This window comes from Buteo buteo, chromosome 26 (assembly GCF_964188355.1).
Source record: "Buteo buteo chromosome 26, bButBut1.hap1.1, whole genome shotgun sequence".
Taxonomy (NCBI): Eukaryota; Metazoa; Chordata; class Aves; order Accipitriformes; family Accipitridae; genus Buteo; species Buteo buteo.
In genome coordinates, this window is record NC_134196.1 from 16,793,972 (window position 1) to 16,811,072 (window position 17,101).

The window sequence follows — 17,101 nt, forward strand, 5'->3', positions numbered from 1 at the left end:
AAGGATAAGACAGAGATCTGAGCTGGATGATGGCAGAGCATACCCTCAGCAAGTCTGCTGATGACACAAAACTGGGAAGAGTGGCTGATAAGCTCAAAGGCACCTTGAGAGGCTAGAGAAATGGGCTGGCAAGAACCTCATGAAGTTTAACAAGGAGAAGTACGAAGTCCCGCACCTGGGGAGGAACAACCTTGGGCACCAGTGTATGTTGGGGACCACCCAGTTGGAAAGCAGCTTGGCAGAAGAGGGCCTGGGGGTCCTGGTAGACACCAAGCTGAGCACAAGGCAGCAGTGTGCCCTTGCAGCAAAGGTGGCCAAGAGCCTCCTGGGCTGCATCAGGCAGAGTACTGCTCAGCCCTGGTGAGACACACCTGGAGTGCTGGGTCCAGTCCTGGGCCCCCAGTACAAGAGACAGAGCTACTGATGAGAGTCCAGCAAGGGGCCACTAAAAGGAATAAGGGACTGGAGCATCTCTCCTATCAGGAAAGGCTGAAAGAGCTGGGACTGTTCAGCCTGGAGAAGAGAAGGCTCATGAGGGATTGTATCAATTTACATAAATACCTGAAAGGAGGGTACAAAGAGGATGGAGCCAGGTTCTTCTTGATGGTACCCAGCGACAGGACCAGAGACAATGGGCACAAACTGAAACACAGGAGGTTCCATCTGAACATTGGCAAACTATTTTTTACTGTGAGGGTGACCGAGCACTGGCACAGGTTGCCCAGAGAGGTTGTGGAATCCCCTTCCTTGGAGATATTCAAAAGCCATCTGGACACAGTCCTGTGCAACCAACCGTAGGTGGCCCTGCTTGGGCAGGGGGGTTGGACCAGCTGACCTCCAGAGGCCTCTTCTAACCTCAACCATTCTGTGATTCTGTGACCTCTGCCACTCATGTACCACAGAAAAGTGTCTGAGAGACTCACTGGAGTGTGGGAAAAGAACATTTCAGGAAAGAAAAAAGGCTGTTAGATGGATGTAACAATTCACTGGAGTTGTAGATTAACAGTAAAATCATAGTGGTGCAAGGAAAACGATGCCACTATAAGTCTTCTGTTTCCTTCCCCCCAAATTTCTGAAGAGAAACAGTTTGGTTTGAAAAGATCGCAAAAAGAAAACAGGAAAAGGAAATTAATCTGATGCATCAAAAATATATAGAACTACATATATTTTATAAAGCTTGAAAAATATTCTTTTTATTAAAATTGCATTTTTAAAGCTGAGATCATGTGATGCAGTTTTATAGAAAAGATGAATAGAGATGCCTTTTTTTAGGCTAAGGAACTTCAAACCTTATTGAAGAAAGCAATAAAGTCAGTTTAGCAAAATCCCACTAGACACTTTCCTACAACACTAACTCAGTGCCATTTCCCACTAATGGTGCACTCTACCATTCTACATCACTCCTGACTCTGAAATTCCCTAATTTAGGCAATCTGCCTTTCCCCCATCAAACATTTCTATAAGCATTCTTGTCAGCACTAGCATCTATCAACTTCACCTTCTTAAGTATGACAGCCTACCCTGGAGATTTGCTCTCCCTTCAGTTGACCTTCAGCTGCAGGGGAAGCTTCACCAATGCCATTCTTCGAGACTGACAGAAAAAAGCAATAACATCTGCACCAGAATAAGTTACCTAAGCCTCAAGCGGAAAGAGCCTAACTACTGAAAACACCCTCTTTACCTGTCTCCTCAGTCTCTCCAGCTGCCCTGTGAGGTTATCACTGAAGAATGTAAACAAGGAAAAATCCCCAAGACAACTTAAACTTAAAACTTCCAAACATTTGTTAAAAAAAACCTGATCATATTGATGTCATTCACCTCTCCTGAGAAACCCACAGGCAATACGTCCCACAAACATACAGGACTACCCACCTTTCTCCGCCATTCTTTCGGTATGCCTGTTGGCAATCTGGCCACTGCTTTGAGCGCATCATGCCACTAAAAGCAAAAGCATCCAAAAACACATAAAATCCACCATTAGTTCAATGGAACAGTATCACAACATGTACAACACTGCAGAGATGCACATTAATTTCATTTTACTGCACACATTTCAGAGTTTAACTACTCAATCCACTCACAGAAAAAAATATAGATTAATTACTTAATGATAGAACAAAAATATAATATTCCAGGACACAAAGACTTACAAGATTTCTGAAGAAACAACGACAGCCTATTGCATTTTCCAAATACTAATGGAACAGCTCTTGATGCAATTGCGAACAATATGCTGACATTATGATGACAGGTGCACTTTTGAACTAGGACAAGTACCTCAACTGAAGAGAATCCAGTCCTTCATAAACTCAAGAGAAAAATGCATCAAATTACCTGCTGAAAACCATTTTGACCTAAAGATGGTTCAAGAGTGAATTTCAATTTTGTATCAACCCCTAGAAATAAAAAGGAAAAAGATAATCATGGTCATTATTTTCATTTAGCTCAGAAGCGGAACCCCCCCAACTGAAATAAGAACACAAGATTTCAGCTACATGTTTCAACAACTACATTTCAACTTGTTTCTGTGAATTCTTGTGTTCAGTGGATTCGAGGCACATGTTAAGAAGCACATGGACAAAATGTTTCTAAAATGCAGTAATACCCTCTTCACTCCAATGATGTAGTTTGGCATAACTCATTTCACTAAAAATCATGTAGTTCACTATTCTGCAAGCTACATTTGTACACTGCAAACTATCATACACATCCACAGAAAAATACATATACAGTGGCAAACAGTTTCTTTCTATCTATTTCAACTTCTTGAATTAAGTCACTCTAATTTCTAAGTTTGGGGTGCTAGAATTATTTTAGTGCTCAGAATATCAATTTTTTCATAATTCCTCAGAACATAAAGCCCATTTGGTCAGTATTCTCATTTAAGCTTAGATTTTATTTTGGCCATACAAGCAAATCATTTTGTTATAAAGCATGCCTGCTAATAGTCTATGAAACACAGTATCACATAAAATACTAGGATCTCAAGTTTGGCCTACACTGGATCCTGATTGTGGCACTGGAGTATGCCATAACACGAAGAATAGTACCACTTTTAATTTGCGTTATATCCCCCATTTTGAATGTACAAATCTTTAGTCCTTCAAATGTCGCTGTCCAGAGCTCAGGTGCTGAACACCGCGTTGCATCCCCTCCCTCGAGTCTTCTGGCATAAAGAATAAAGCCCTTCTTTATTTTTTCCTCCATAATTTAATAAGATGTATTGCTCCATATTTAAAATTATGTTATGCATAGCTTCTTGTCTTTCTAGAATATCAAGCCAAACACGTTTTATTATATATTTTAATAGCCATACCTATATATATATAAAAACCAAAGAGATTTTAATCCTGCAAGGTTTTACATATATAAAATCCTTGCTAATCAACTGACCAGTAATACTCAGTGTTTTGGAGCACTAAGCCTGCCACTCTGACAGAAACCCTAACTGTAGTGGCATTTGCTATTTATGGAATGTAAAATGCCTTTCAGCATTTGCATACTGAAATGGTGATAAGTAATTTAAAAGCCTTCCAGCCTGATAAATACATATTTAAAGACAAAGCCTTCTCCTTCAAGGTTTTTTTTTTTCTTTCCCTTTGGTGGGGGGAGAGGGAAGAGAAAGAAAGGAAGTTCACACAAAACCCCAGTATTGTTTAGAATTTTTGCATTTTAGAATTGCATCACTGAGACCTGGGGCCTGGTGCTTTCATTTCCCTGCTTCAGATTTAAAAGACATGCTTGTCAGATCTAGAAAAATAAAAGTGTCGAACCATAATAGAAATGTTTTGAAAAAACATCAAAGGATTAACAGTTATTCCTAGAAGTAACTGTTTATTAGTATTCTTCCCCATAACTCCATGGCACTCAGCAGGGACTCCTAACAGATAAATCTCTTCATAACAATTCAAAGCAATGTAACAATGCCAGTAACCTACTAAGATGAAATTGTATCACATTTGCTGTAAATGCGAAAGAGCGAGTCTCGTTCCTAAGTGATCTAGTGGTAAGTACCAGAAAACCCTAATACATACAAAAAGATATCATGACCAAGAACACCTTTTGTTAAGCTAACAGATGTTGACATGTTATCTAACGCCGCCTTGTAGCAAAGAAGCAATAGCCTCCCAAAATAGTCATGTCTTCATTTCCTACTCAGCAGCCAAATATTAACCACTTCACAGTTTTCTAAGACTTAAAGATCCCATAACAACTTCTCTCTTTGTCTTGCTTCCTAAGCTTCTTTGTCTAAGCTTCCTAAGAAAGATGCACGCAGAGACAGCCAAGCCTGCAAAAGACCAAGCACAATAAGATATAACCTCAGAGTAAGGCAAAATGTATTTACCATTTACATGAACATCATGACCAGCAAGCTCACGCAGGGGCCCAGATAGCTGTCTCTCTTGATTAAATAAGACTGAAATGAGACCCTTGAACCTCCCTCTACAAAAGTTTATTAAATCATGGCAGACAACTAAGACAGGTGTGAAAATTACTAGAAATGAGAATAACATCATGCGGTAACACCAGACTACACAGAATGTTCTCTTCAGTATGGTGAGGAACCTCTCGGTCATGCCATGCACTGTAACCTCTTGTAGAAGCCATGGAGTCTGTGTCCATTTATTTGTTCCCAGTTAGAAATATTCCCAAAATCAAATTATGTGATGATTTTGTGACAGGGGAGGGGAAGAGGCATGGGGAATGAGGCACAGACCGTACAGAAATGGTTCTTCATTCCTATCCATTTTAAAGAATTTACATTTCCTAAAACAAAAAAAAAAATTACAACCTTGTTCAATAAAAATACAGCAAGTAAGCAAGTAAAAAAAAGCTGCAACATGAACAGTACAGACAGAGCAAGGAAAGGCTATACCCATCCAGGAACTTCCCAGGGCATCTGCAGGAAGGCAACGAGGAAGCTGGGAGCAGCATCTCATTGCCTGTTACTTATTTCTGGCAGATGAACCATCTTGCTACATGCAGTTTCTGCACTCTTCACTGAATTTGTCCTTGGACTTTAGAGCTTCAAGGAAATTCTTGTCTACCCCTATTCCAACCTCCCTTGGTAGAGCTTCAAGGAAATTCTTGTCTACCCCTATTCCAACCTCCCTTGGTTTCACAAACCTTCCCACCTCCATCGTTGCCCTTTTCCTAACAAATGTCCCACTGCTGCACATACTTTGTTTTTGGGGGGGGTTTTTGTCCCCACTCAGTCCTGTCATTTTCATCTTGTCCACTTTTGCTTGGATTATCACCAGCCTTTCCCCAGGGCCTTCTTCCACATACAGCCTTTTCTCCCTTACAGTTCCATTGTCTGCTACATCTTGCCAGCAACTCCCTTTAATTCTGCATTCAGTTGCCTCCTCCCCGCAAACTAACTTAGATTCCCTGATAGCTTCTTCCCCCCTCAGTACCCCACAGCCATCCAACCCTACCACAGACCTTCTGCACCCATTTTCACTGGATTTTCCCCTTTTTGTCAATCCTTCATCTCTGGGCCATATTCCTCTCCATTATGTAAACACATGCTCTTTGCAGAAAAGACCCCTTGGGGAACTTTTCTTCCCAGCTCCTCTGCACGGACAGCCTGGCAGAAATGTACCACATACGCAGCAGTAGTTCCTACTCTCAGGGACTGTAAGTGCTGTCAGTACAATTCAGCCCTTTTACATCAAGCCAGCCAGGCTATAGTGTCATTTGACATACTAAGTATCACCTCCAGTTCATACACCTTCAACTGATGCTTCATACCTAAAAAGCACATTAACTCATGTAAGCAGGAATGTGTTTGGAACAGATATGAATTATTAGCTCCACAAATAGAAGCACACACAAAGGCACATATGTTTGGCTCCAGTCAAATTTCTGGAGGGTAGGGGAATGCCAAAATAAGGCCTGTTCAATGCCCTTGCAACCAGGTCACCAGAAACGAGTGCAGACAAGCTATTTAAAAAAGAAAAGGAAAAAAAAAAAAGAAAAAGAAAGATGAAAACCCACAAAACCCAGTCCTGTTAGCTTTTCCACATAAAATCCACAATGACTCCTGACAACAAAAGGCTGTAAGAGGGAAGATCATACCTCTAGGATTTCCAAACCCTAACAGTCTTCCACTGCATGACCAAAACGTAGCACGGGACCACATAAAAAGCCACAAGAGGGGAGAAAAACGTTACGGTCAGCCAAGTACCTGGGTGAAGGAATCAAATCCCCACTCCTCAGCAACATTAAACAAAAGGATGGGGCAAAGTCTGGGATTTTTTCAGAAGTACTAAACCAGAAAAAGCATAGGCAGATGATCTGTTCTGATGCACGTACGTGAGCTATAAAGCCATAGCTTCAAACTTACAAACCTACATCGCTGTAGGTTCTTGGCTGTACTTAAAAGCAGCTGTTGAAACCTCTCCCATGGAAAGCCAATAAATATTTTATCGAAAACAAATGAGGAAAAAGGCCTAAAGCAGCCTTGTGTGCAGTGGGAGTCCACACTGGGGGGAAAAAAGTGGCAACGTAAACTACCACCGTATTGTTGCTTGTTGTTTCAGGAAGATTCTTAGCCTTGCCTTGTAACTTATCTCTAAATGTAGGTTTTCATCTGCAAAACGAGAAATAAAAGTAACATTCTAAGTAACTCCGCATGAAATCACTTTTGTCAGGAGGCAGAGCTCACTGGGATGTATCAAAGCACATCTAAAATCTGCAGTCTACAGAAACTTTTCAACACAGACAGGCAGCTGGTACAGACACTACAAAATTCTGAAGGAAACTTCATTCAGCTTATTTTTTAGGGGGTCATTAAGTGCCCTTTCTCCATGACTCTATGAAAGCATGCATCCTGAATGATGTTATTGTATTTACTTACATATGAACAATATGGAAACCCCAACCCAGCGGGATTTTCTAGCTTTAAGACTACGGCATTCATGGTTATGCCTCTGACCATCTCCCCTGGTCTTTGTGGGAGAGCAAATAAAAGAATGTCATTAACCAGGTAACATCATTACCTGGGACATTAGTAAGACTCCTGTAGGAGCAGGAGTCTGTGAGAATTACGAGTCAGGAAATCTCCTTGATAACAGCAACCCCATAAACCTATACCAGAATGTATCTGCGACCTTATTAATAACAGCAACCGAAACTCATCTCAAACACAGAAGCGGTCAGCATTGCGTGCTCGGTGGACACACAGCTAGTACAACGGGAAACCGAGTCTTAACATGTTTCTATGCATTGCTGTACGTTTCAACAGATCTCAGGCTTGCACATTTTGTAAATGCCTAGGATTAGGCAACAGATCAAGAACATTTTATCTGCAAGTGACAGCTCTAACATTGAATTTAAATTTCCAGTACTTCATAAAAAAAACAAAGGATCCAAGATTTTGGTGGCAGGCAACTAGAACGTGGCATTCCGTAAGGATCGCCCATCAGCGCTTGTGCCGAGAGCCCGCCCCACCGGAGCAAACCCGGGCTGCCGGCCGACCACCTGCTCCTTCAGCGGTTCTGGTCCTGAAGCAGGATCCAGAAGGAAGAGCCGCAGGGCCGACGCCTTCCCCCGGCGGAACGGCACGGCCGCCAGGTTCGGCAACACCCTCCGGCAGACAAAGGCCGGGCGGGAGGAGGGCTCTCCGGCAAGTCGGGGCTTCGCCGGTGGAGCGGGAAAGGGCTGGCGGGCCGGGCGGGGAGCGCAGGGCCGCGGCGGCCCGGGAGAGGCTGGCGGGAAGCAGCGGCGCCGCGGGGGCAGAGGGGAGGGGGACGGCAGGGACCGGGCACGGCAGAGCGGCACCAAGGCGCTGCGAGGCGGCGACGCCGGCCGGGAGGCGCGGGGAGAGGAGACGGGAGAGCTGCGGAGCGGCGCCGGCGTCCGCCGGGCCGGGAGCGCAGGAGGAGCCCCCCCGGGGCCGGTGGCAGCGCGCTGCCCCCCCGCGGGCCCGGCGGACGGCTCCGGCCCCCCCCCCCCCCGCCCCGCCTGGGGCGAGGCCGGCCCGGCTCCCCCCGCTCCCCGGCGACCCCGCCGGCCCCGCTCCCCCGCCGGCCCGGCCCGGGCGGGACCTCGGCCGCCGCGCTCCCCACCCCCGCGCCGCGCCTCAGGCCGCGGCGCCTCACGCAGGCCGGGCCCCGCCGAGGCTGCCCGCGCCGCAGCGGCGGCCGCCGAGGCGCGGCCGTTTGCCTCGGGCCGCCGCCGCCGCCCGCCGCGGCGCAGCCCCCCCCAGCCCGTCCCCCTCGCCGCCGCGCCTACCCGCGGCCCTCATCGCCCGCCGGCCGCGTCCTCCTCGCCGAGCCGCCCCCCGCGGGGAGGCGAGGCGAGGCGGCGGGCCCGGGCCCCGGCCGCTCCCCGCTAAGCCGCTTACGGGATCGCAGCCGCCGGCCGACCGCCCGGCCCGGGGCGGGGGGAGCGGGTTACCTGGCTCCAAGGTGCAGAGCAGGCGCGGCGCCGTCCGGGAGATGCAGCTGCGCTTCTTGAGGACGTTGCTGAGGATGGTGCCCACGCCGCCGCCCGAGCTCTGCCGCTTCAGGCATCGCCCGCCGCGCCGCAGCGAGCCCGTCAGCCTGTCCTGCCGCATGGCAGCCCCGGGCCGCCGCCCGCCGCCGGCCGTGCCCGTAGCCGTGCCCGGAGCCGGGAGCTCGCCCTAGGGCGGCGGGGCGGCCGGCATGGCGGGGGGACCCCGGCCGGGCGGCGCGGCAGCGGCTCTCCTGGCCGGCGGGGATCTGCAGTGCGGAGAGAGCAAAGGCGAAGTGCGGGAGAGAAGAGGGAGGACAAGGAGAGGAGAAAGGGATGGGGAAAGAAAAAAAAAAAAAGAGGGGGAAAGAAAAGGAAAAGGGAAAAAAAAAAAAGTTGCTCCCGCCCACAATCCTAGCATCACTGCCTGAATAAACCAGCAGCCTCTCCTCCTCCTCCTCCAGCACCACCTGGGATGCAGCAGCTCCGGTTAGAAATAAAGGGAGCCCAGGCGGCAGCGGTGGGGCTCAGCAGTGACAAAGGGCTCCAGGGGAGCTGCACGCACATCAACAGCACACGCAGTACGGACACGTCTCGCCCGACGCCTGTTAGCAGGGGGCAACACTGACATTTCTGCCGAGAATGAAGCGAGCTAAGCGTCCAGCAAAGAGACCTCTCACGTGGCATTCCGGCCTACAGCTGGACACGTGCAGATAGTCCTGCTGCCCCTTTCAAAAAGCTGTCCTGGGGGGGAGTCCCACCAGCGCTACCGGACCACGGGGAGAGCGATGGATGTAACAGCATCCCAGTGCCAGGGCGGGCTGGGGTCAGGTCCCGCAGCAGGGGCTGCTCCGGGACACCCCCAGCAGCAGCAAGAACAGGCGGGCTGCACAGTTTCTGTGCTTCTGACTCTCCAGCACAGAGACTTTTCAACATCCTCACCTAAAACAACAGCCTTTTCTATGAATCTAAACTGCAGCTGCACTTCCTACTAATGATGTGCCATGCACTCAATAGTGAAAAGACACCATTCAACAGCATTTTATTAGCTCCATTTTCCAGTGCTATTTGACCTAACAGCATCTTAAAAGGGTTTGATACAGAGTTTCAAACCAGCAGTTTGATTGACAAGAAGGAAAAGTATTTGAAATAATGATAGCTTTCATGATCTAAACCACTCGGTGTTTCTGTGGAAGGAGAGCAGATTAATCACACCACATTAGTCAGGATCAAAGACCAAGCTACCAGAAGTCTGAGTCTACCTGCCAACATCTATAGCTTTGAAACAACAATTTGCTCCTTTATTAAAAAGATGTTTTTCTCAGCCACATGACAAAGATAGGAGAAAACTGGTAACAGGTAAGCAGCAAAGCCAATTATACAAAAGACGCACAATAGAAAACACAGAAGCAAGCTTTTTTTTAAGATCAGTTATAGCTATCTTTAGAAGTTACTGCTGAGTTTTCAGAGAAGCGTGATTTTGACCATGCCTCTTTAAATATCTGGTTCATTTTTGGAGAAAAGTCACTACATTTGAGCTGCTAGCTTGCACTCTGAATAGATAATTAAGTCTGTGTGTTGGTGGTTCTTTTTTTAACAAAGGTGACACTTCCCTGCTGATGTAGATGATGCAAATCACTTTATTTCAGTGCCAGCTGGAGATGATGATTTAGTGGTTAAAGCATCAAATTTCAAATGAATTAATCTCCCTAGGTGTACAGATTGTACCAATGGGACTGTAACAGAAACATTTAAATACAGAAATAACCATGTAATCTCTCTAATATTATTCTCCTCTTCCTTGAGCACCATATGCAAATAGCACCACATCGTTCTTGGATCGTTTCAAGACTGGCTAACTCAACACCACATGACATTGCCCAAAGTCTCAGGAGCTATAGCCAAAGTTTCAGGAACAATTCATTATCCATGCAGTAAGAATCAGCCATCCCACTAAACTGAATATAATCATATGTTACCGTCAATTTTTAAACAATTACAAATCAGCTCTAAGACAGACATCAATATTTAACTGATGAGGATAACCAGCTCTCAAACTGAGAATTCAGTGTCCTCATTACTGCTATTTCTCCTACTTGTCATCTTGTCATCCTGTAAGAAAACTGGAAACAATCAGGACAATCATTCTGCGACTTGGGACGCAGCTACTTCCAAGGACCAGCATGCCATTAAGGAGCCTTCCTGCATGCCAGCCAATTAACACATTATTCTTAAGAAGAAAATGCAAAAATGAACTTCAGGAGACAAAATGAAGAAGCCAAGCCATACGACTGGGTTTGATGACTCACTGGATCATTAGCACAAACAGATTTTAGAGACATGGATAAGCCTCCTGTTAAGCATACATATACATACCTTAAGGGCAAGAGCATAGCTTCTAGAAAAGTGGATGGCATTGGGTTTTAACCCCTGATCAGGCAAAGCCTTTAATTTGCCTGTGGCAAGACATGTTCCGTACCACTCCCTGGACTTGCAGACATCTAAGCATGGCACTGCATGTCAGCAGCTTGTATAAATTTACCATATTCACTGCTGTAAATAGTCTTCAACAACAGGGAAGTTTCAGGCAAATCACCATAGTTCCAAGTTGGTGAAAATAGAACAAACTTAAACTCAAAATGTTGCCAGCCATCATGAATATAGTTCAGTCCACCAATGCAGAGAGGTCTGGCCATATCCACAAGTCCTCACCTGCAATTACTGACATGACAGATCACACTCAGAAAGGATTTGGGATGGGGGCATTTTGGATAGCCCAGATATTTCAGCTCCAGATATTTCATAATAATCAACCTGCAACTTTGCTCCCCCCCCGCCCCCCCCCCCCCCAGTTCATTTATTCCCTCCCACACAAGAGTCACTTTCTGAAAAACGTGACCTCCTCATTTGGTATGTCTTTGCAGTCTTACCACCACCTGCTAACCATGTCTTTTTAAGGCCAGGGCATACTTCATAAGAAATACTAGTTCACACATATAATTTGCTCGATTGTTACAATCGGCCTTATAGTGATCGGTCGTATGATCGCTGCCAGGTTTTGACAGAGAGAAACCAACTCCATTCACCTTAAACCTCCCCGTTCATCAGCCCACTTCTCTTCTGTCTGCACTGGGACAATGAGGTGAAAGACAGGCAGCTAGAAAGGAAGAATGAGCACAAGCAGATGGGGCAGCAACAGGAACAGCAGCAGAAATGAGGCCGCAGACCCATCTTGCTTTTAAAGAAAAGGACACGTTTGTTTGCATGGACCATTAACTACCCAAACCCAGGATAACTGGAAGGCACAGCACTGGTTCACTTCTGATGTGTGCAAAGAATTTAATTAAAAGGCTAAAAATGATAAGATGTCTTCAGCTGGGTCACTGTATTTCATAAACTCCACATCCTCCCCTTTATCTCACAGAAAAGTATACAGACCTCCTGTAATTCTGATTCGCATCACAACGTCCCAGAAAAACAGTGAAAGTTTGGATGGAAAGCTTGTTTGCCACACTTCTGGACACCTGTGTTAGCAAAAATACTTAAAGCAACACATACCCATGAAAAAAAAAATGTATTGTAGTAAATATATTGTGTAATAATATTGTAATATGTTTCACCCCAAAACATTTTAGAAATTATGTTTAGGCAGCATCACTACACCAGCTGCTGATACAGCAAATATCAGAAAGAAATATATATCAATAGGATGAGGGGAAAAAATATATTGCAACCACAAGGCAAAACCTATTGTATTGACCACATCATAGGGCCATTGTCTGCTAAGCCCCAGAGTTCCATACACTACCTTTACGGGCCAAAAAAACGTAACCAGAAAACCTAACTCCATTACCACTTGGCTTCAAACAGCTCTACAGAAGTTAGAAAAATCAAGAAATTTTAAATCTGTACCAACACACGTTCTGATGTGCATTCTAGTTCATTATGAGCTTCCAAAGAGAAAAGATGTTACTTCCTTCTGCTTGATCCTAAAAGCCTAAAACCAAGCATGACCTACCTGGAGTTTCACACTCTCCAACGCACAAGGTGGAGCCACCTCTGACAGCTTGAAAAGAGGCCTCTGGCTTGTTGGGTCTTTGATACTGAGGGGGCACAGGTGCTACAGCAACGCTACAGTGCGTGTCCTTGAGCAAGGTGACACAGCCCAGCACTCCTCCCACCTCAGCCTGCAAGTAGAGCATCACCTCCTGCATTGCCAGCACTGTTCTACAGGCTCTGCCACTGACTCCTGCCTCAGACGCTGCAGGCGAGCAGATGCTCTGATCTACCAGCTAGCTGTACCTGTCGTGTGGACCACCAAGCACAGAGCCTGTAGCACTGTTTCATATACCCACAGTTGCATGAGCACGAGGAGGGAGGCTACGGGTAAGAGTGGACAGACCTGTGTTATACAGAAGGAGAAGCATGATTTTGGACTAACAGATTCAGTTCTGCCACCAAGCTGGTCTCTGCTCTCAGACATATAATCCAGGATTGTCTTTACTGGACAAGGTATGGTTCCGCAACCAATACAGAAATGAAGTTTTGCTACTGTATGTGTGCCTAGAGACAGTTCATTTTATGCACTTTCAACAAGCAGGGCTCAGGAAAATGGTACAGTGTGTTGACACACCACAGTCTCATCAACACAGCATGAATATTTTAAACTTTTCCATTGTATTAGTCATCATTTGTATCACTTTGCACACAAATGTCACAAAAGAGGTCAGGACCTCACTGTGTTCTATATTAGCTATCACAGACAAAAAGAGCAAAGCCAATCCTTGCCTACAAAGATATTCAGTACAAATATAAACTATGATTTTCAGAAACAGAGAACTAAGATTTAAATGATTACTCTCAGGAGGCATGCAGTATAGCTGAGAAAATCCAAACAAGCACAATTCTAGTCCAATGCTTCCTCTTCCTTTAGATTTCAGGTACATAGCCTTCTTACTTATTTCCCCCTTCAAAAACTGACAACACAGTAAGTACTCTTCAACAGAGCCTTCTCTTGAAGGAAGCCCTAAAACAGCCCACTTGTTCTTGGAGAGCTTAAGACAAAGGATCTGGGGAATTCTCTTACTAGAGAGCGGTCTCTGGCCACGGGGCTTTGTTTATAGCTAAGATGTCTGAAAGAGAATATTGCCTGCACGTTGTTTAGCCATATCTGTTGAGGACTGATCTCAAGAACACAATTAAAATAGCACTACTTAGTGTAGTGCATATCTTTCAACAGGAAATTAATCTACAAGACTATTACTCCTGTAAGAAGCTCACAACTGTATATATACTACATGGTCCTTTTGCTTATCACAATCAGAATTCAGCCAAGAGAACTTCAGACTCAAGATTCTTCATTACGATCTTTATTTTGGGTTTTTTTTCATTCTCCCCCTTCCCTCCTATACACTATCCATTCCTGCTTTCTGTACTACACATGTGCATAAACTAGGACAGGATTGATGAGAAAAGAGAAGGTCCCTTCAACAGAGCCAGGTCTCCTTGACCCCAACATCACCTGCCCACCAATGTGTCTTGTAATTTATCTTTTGGGAGTGATGGACAGTTACACCTAGAAAATGTATTTACAAGTTGAATAATATTCATAATCATATTGCTTCTTGAAATATTTGGCAGATACCATACACTGAGAAGTATACCATCAGTGAAAGCACTTGAAATGTCCTACATCTGTAATGAAGGCATCTGTAAATCAGTTGTGAAAGCAGTTTCTAGCAGTTTACAGCACAATGGGGTGGAGCTGTGATGACCAGTTTCCCCATCTAGGGAGGCACCACATTTGTAGGCACCAAATCAGTGCAGGTAAGGCTGACTGCAGTCCCTCAATTCATAGGTTGTTCTTAGAGTGGCACGAGATGCTTATGCAGTCAGATCACATAGGTAAGAACATGAAAACCCTCAAAAGCATCACACATTGCTAAAACAGAAGTACAGACGTGCCTGTAACCCCCTTGAACCTGCCTATAACCTCTCTCCATTTGTAAATACATAGCTATTTCCATGAATGAGGGAGGTGCAAAGACTTGACATCTGTACAGTACCAGGGCTAAGGCCAGCAACAGCAGAACCGCATGTACCCATCTCCCAGACCTACGCTCAATCCAGTAGAGCGTGAAGCCCCTATTTTCCCAAGTTCTTTAGGAAACCACTCAGCAGTAAGCTACAAGCTTTTCTTAAGCCTGTCTCTACAACACCATCACATTGAAAGCTATGAATACGTTAATATTAAAATGCTTTACATCACAAATTATTAACTCTCCTGTGTCACCAACTCTCACCATCACACCATTAAAAAGCCAGTATTCTGCAGCATCTGGAGTTTCTAGGTCAAACTGGTTTTGAGGATAGAAGAAATAAATTTTCTGATAATTCAGCAACCCTGAGCACACAAGTGCCAGGAACCAGTGCCAATGAGCCCATTGGGTACAAAGGGTGGCCTACTTCACTCCAGGCCCATCACTGGGAATTGACCACTCCAAGAGCTTAACAGGAGAGAATGGAAAGAATTCCTGAAAAGTAGAAACCAATTCAAGCTTTTTAAACATCATGCACCACAGATCAGAGGCACCTCAAATATTTCAGAAGAAAAAAAAAGATCTACTCTGACATTACAAAACAGATGCAATGAGGAAACCTTTATCTTAACATAGGGTTCTGCACTGAAATGACAATGCAGAGATTTAACTCTGAACTATCCATGTGGGAAACAAAAAGGGGCTTAAATATAGTATTGCTTGATCACAAGACAGAAGTAAGTTAGTTCCCCTTACTATGCCAGTAATAGAGGACAACAAACTTGCACAACTGAGTATGCCTGATTCTATTAAAGCTATTTGTATTCACTGCAGTGCCCATAAATCCTAATTCTGGGCTGCAGCATTATTGCAGTAGATGCTGTACAAGCACAGCAAAAACCAGACTGCCTGCTTTAAGAGAAAGAAATGAGAGAAAAGAAAATGCATTAGCACACAGAGGAGCACAAGGAGACAGTGAGATGACATTGGAAAACATGGTGGACAGTAAGACCTGCTATTGTGTTTCTGTAGGCTTCATGGCAAAGATGAGTACCAAGGGACACACATGAAGGCATAAGGTCAATGAAAGTGCTGAAGGATTAGGTTTTAATTATCAACTCAAGTTCAACATGGCTAAACATGTACAAGGAAATACCAACATGGGGAGAAATTGAGAAGGTGCTTGTTTTAAGGTAAGTGTGGGATGGAGGTAGGAGGCATGAGCTAACACCTTGAATACCAAGTAAGAAATGACAAGGATATGACAGCAAAGCAGAGTAGGTTGTGAAGAGCTTTGGATATTAAAGCTATGAGAGCAAGACGTTTACTAGATCTACAATGACCATAAGGGAAGCATAGGTACCTAGCACTCACGTGAACACCTATGCACAAACACTAAAACACAGGTGTGTTAATCACAAGCTGAAACCCACTGCTACATTTAATTCTTTGTACATATATATGCTGTTTTCCAAAAGTACAAAAGTACACCTAGCAAAAAAAAAAAAAAAAGTTTGCAGAAGCCTTCTCTGTCCCAAATGCTTCCAACAAGCTCTTAATCAGAGAAAAATGATAGGTAAGTATGTGGATGGGTCTTCTCATGTTGTGAAATGGGGGCATGGCAGGGGGGAGGGGGGGGAATTATCTAACTTGGTTCAACTGTATAAATAAATTCCAAAGCTATAATTGCCATTTGTCCTGATGAAGAAAAAAAAAGAAATATGGGGGGCAGGGAGTCAGTTGATTTTACTTATCACCTTCATGTGCCGACTCTAACAGTAAAGCAGATCATATGCAGCTACATTAAGCAGATAGCTGCATCTCATGAGCAAGGTAAAAGACATGTCATGCAAGGACTGCTAAAGTAATAATATAATTTCACTGTTGTAGTAATCTGTAGCATAAAGTCTAGAGTTAACAACTGGAATAAAAGTCATAGCAATGCTTATGTGCTCAATAAAATATATAGACCTTTTAAATTAAATACAAAGTAATGAATTGAAGTCTCAGAGAGCAAATGCCCTTTTTTTTCGTCAGAGAAATTAACTGGCTCTACTGAAGCACAGAATTAAAAATATTATTTTAGTAAGGAACATACTAAGAAGAAAAAACTGTTGAAGAGGCCTACATAAAAATATTGCTGAAAAGCATGACTAAAAAAATTAAGAAGTGTTCCCTAACCAAGATGAAGTAAATGTACATCTTGGCCAGTATTCACACCCCAGAATCCTGCTTAAAAGCCACACAGTCATTTTAAAAAACATATCACTGGGTCAGCATAAAAACTAATGCAATATATGAAAAAAGAATTCTGACTGGTATGACTTGTAGGCATGCTTAAGGTAACATTTGCAGAAGAAAGGAGGTCATAGTAGATTGCAGGCTCCCAGCTCTAAAACTGAGCTGCTCTTCCTTTATTAGAATCTGATTATTTGCTTAACACCTAGCATAGAAATTGAATTTTACAGTGTGGATCACCAGCTTCATTGGTGAAAGAAGGTGCTATTTCAGAAAGAGCAAGATTTTAATCCCCTAAACATAATTAAAGCAAACAAAACCACCCTACGTCCCCAAGAAAAGATTTATCCACAGACAGAACACTTTCGAAGATCTTAGATTAAAAA

The 17,101-nt window shown here is 44.4% G+C and overlaps 1 protein-coding gene across 4 annotated transcripts in view; it reads right to left on the bottom strand.

The window, feature by feature from the left end:
- TBC1D30 (TBC1 domain family member 30) overlaps positions 1-17,101 on the bottom strand; it is a 57,681-nt gene that overhangs the window by 23,261 nt on the left and 17,319 nt on the right. For 2 of the 4 annotated variants that reach the window (XM_075057962.1, XM_075057961.1), the window contains exons 1-3: positions 8,404-8,578; positions 2,335-2,396; positions 1,873-1,938 (exon numbers count right to left, since the gene is read on the bottom strand). In XM_075057962.1, the coding sequence (XP_074914063.1) occupies positions 1,873-1,938; positions 2,335-2,396; positions 8,404-8,563 (288 nt within the window). In that variant the 5' untranslated portion in view covers positions 8,564-8,578. Of the gene's footprint in view, positions 1-1,872; positions 1,939-2,334; positions 2,397-8,403; positions 8,579-17,101 lie in introns of those variants that run through there. The other 2 variants (XM_075057960.1, XM_075057959.1) reach the window with 1 other exon arrangement.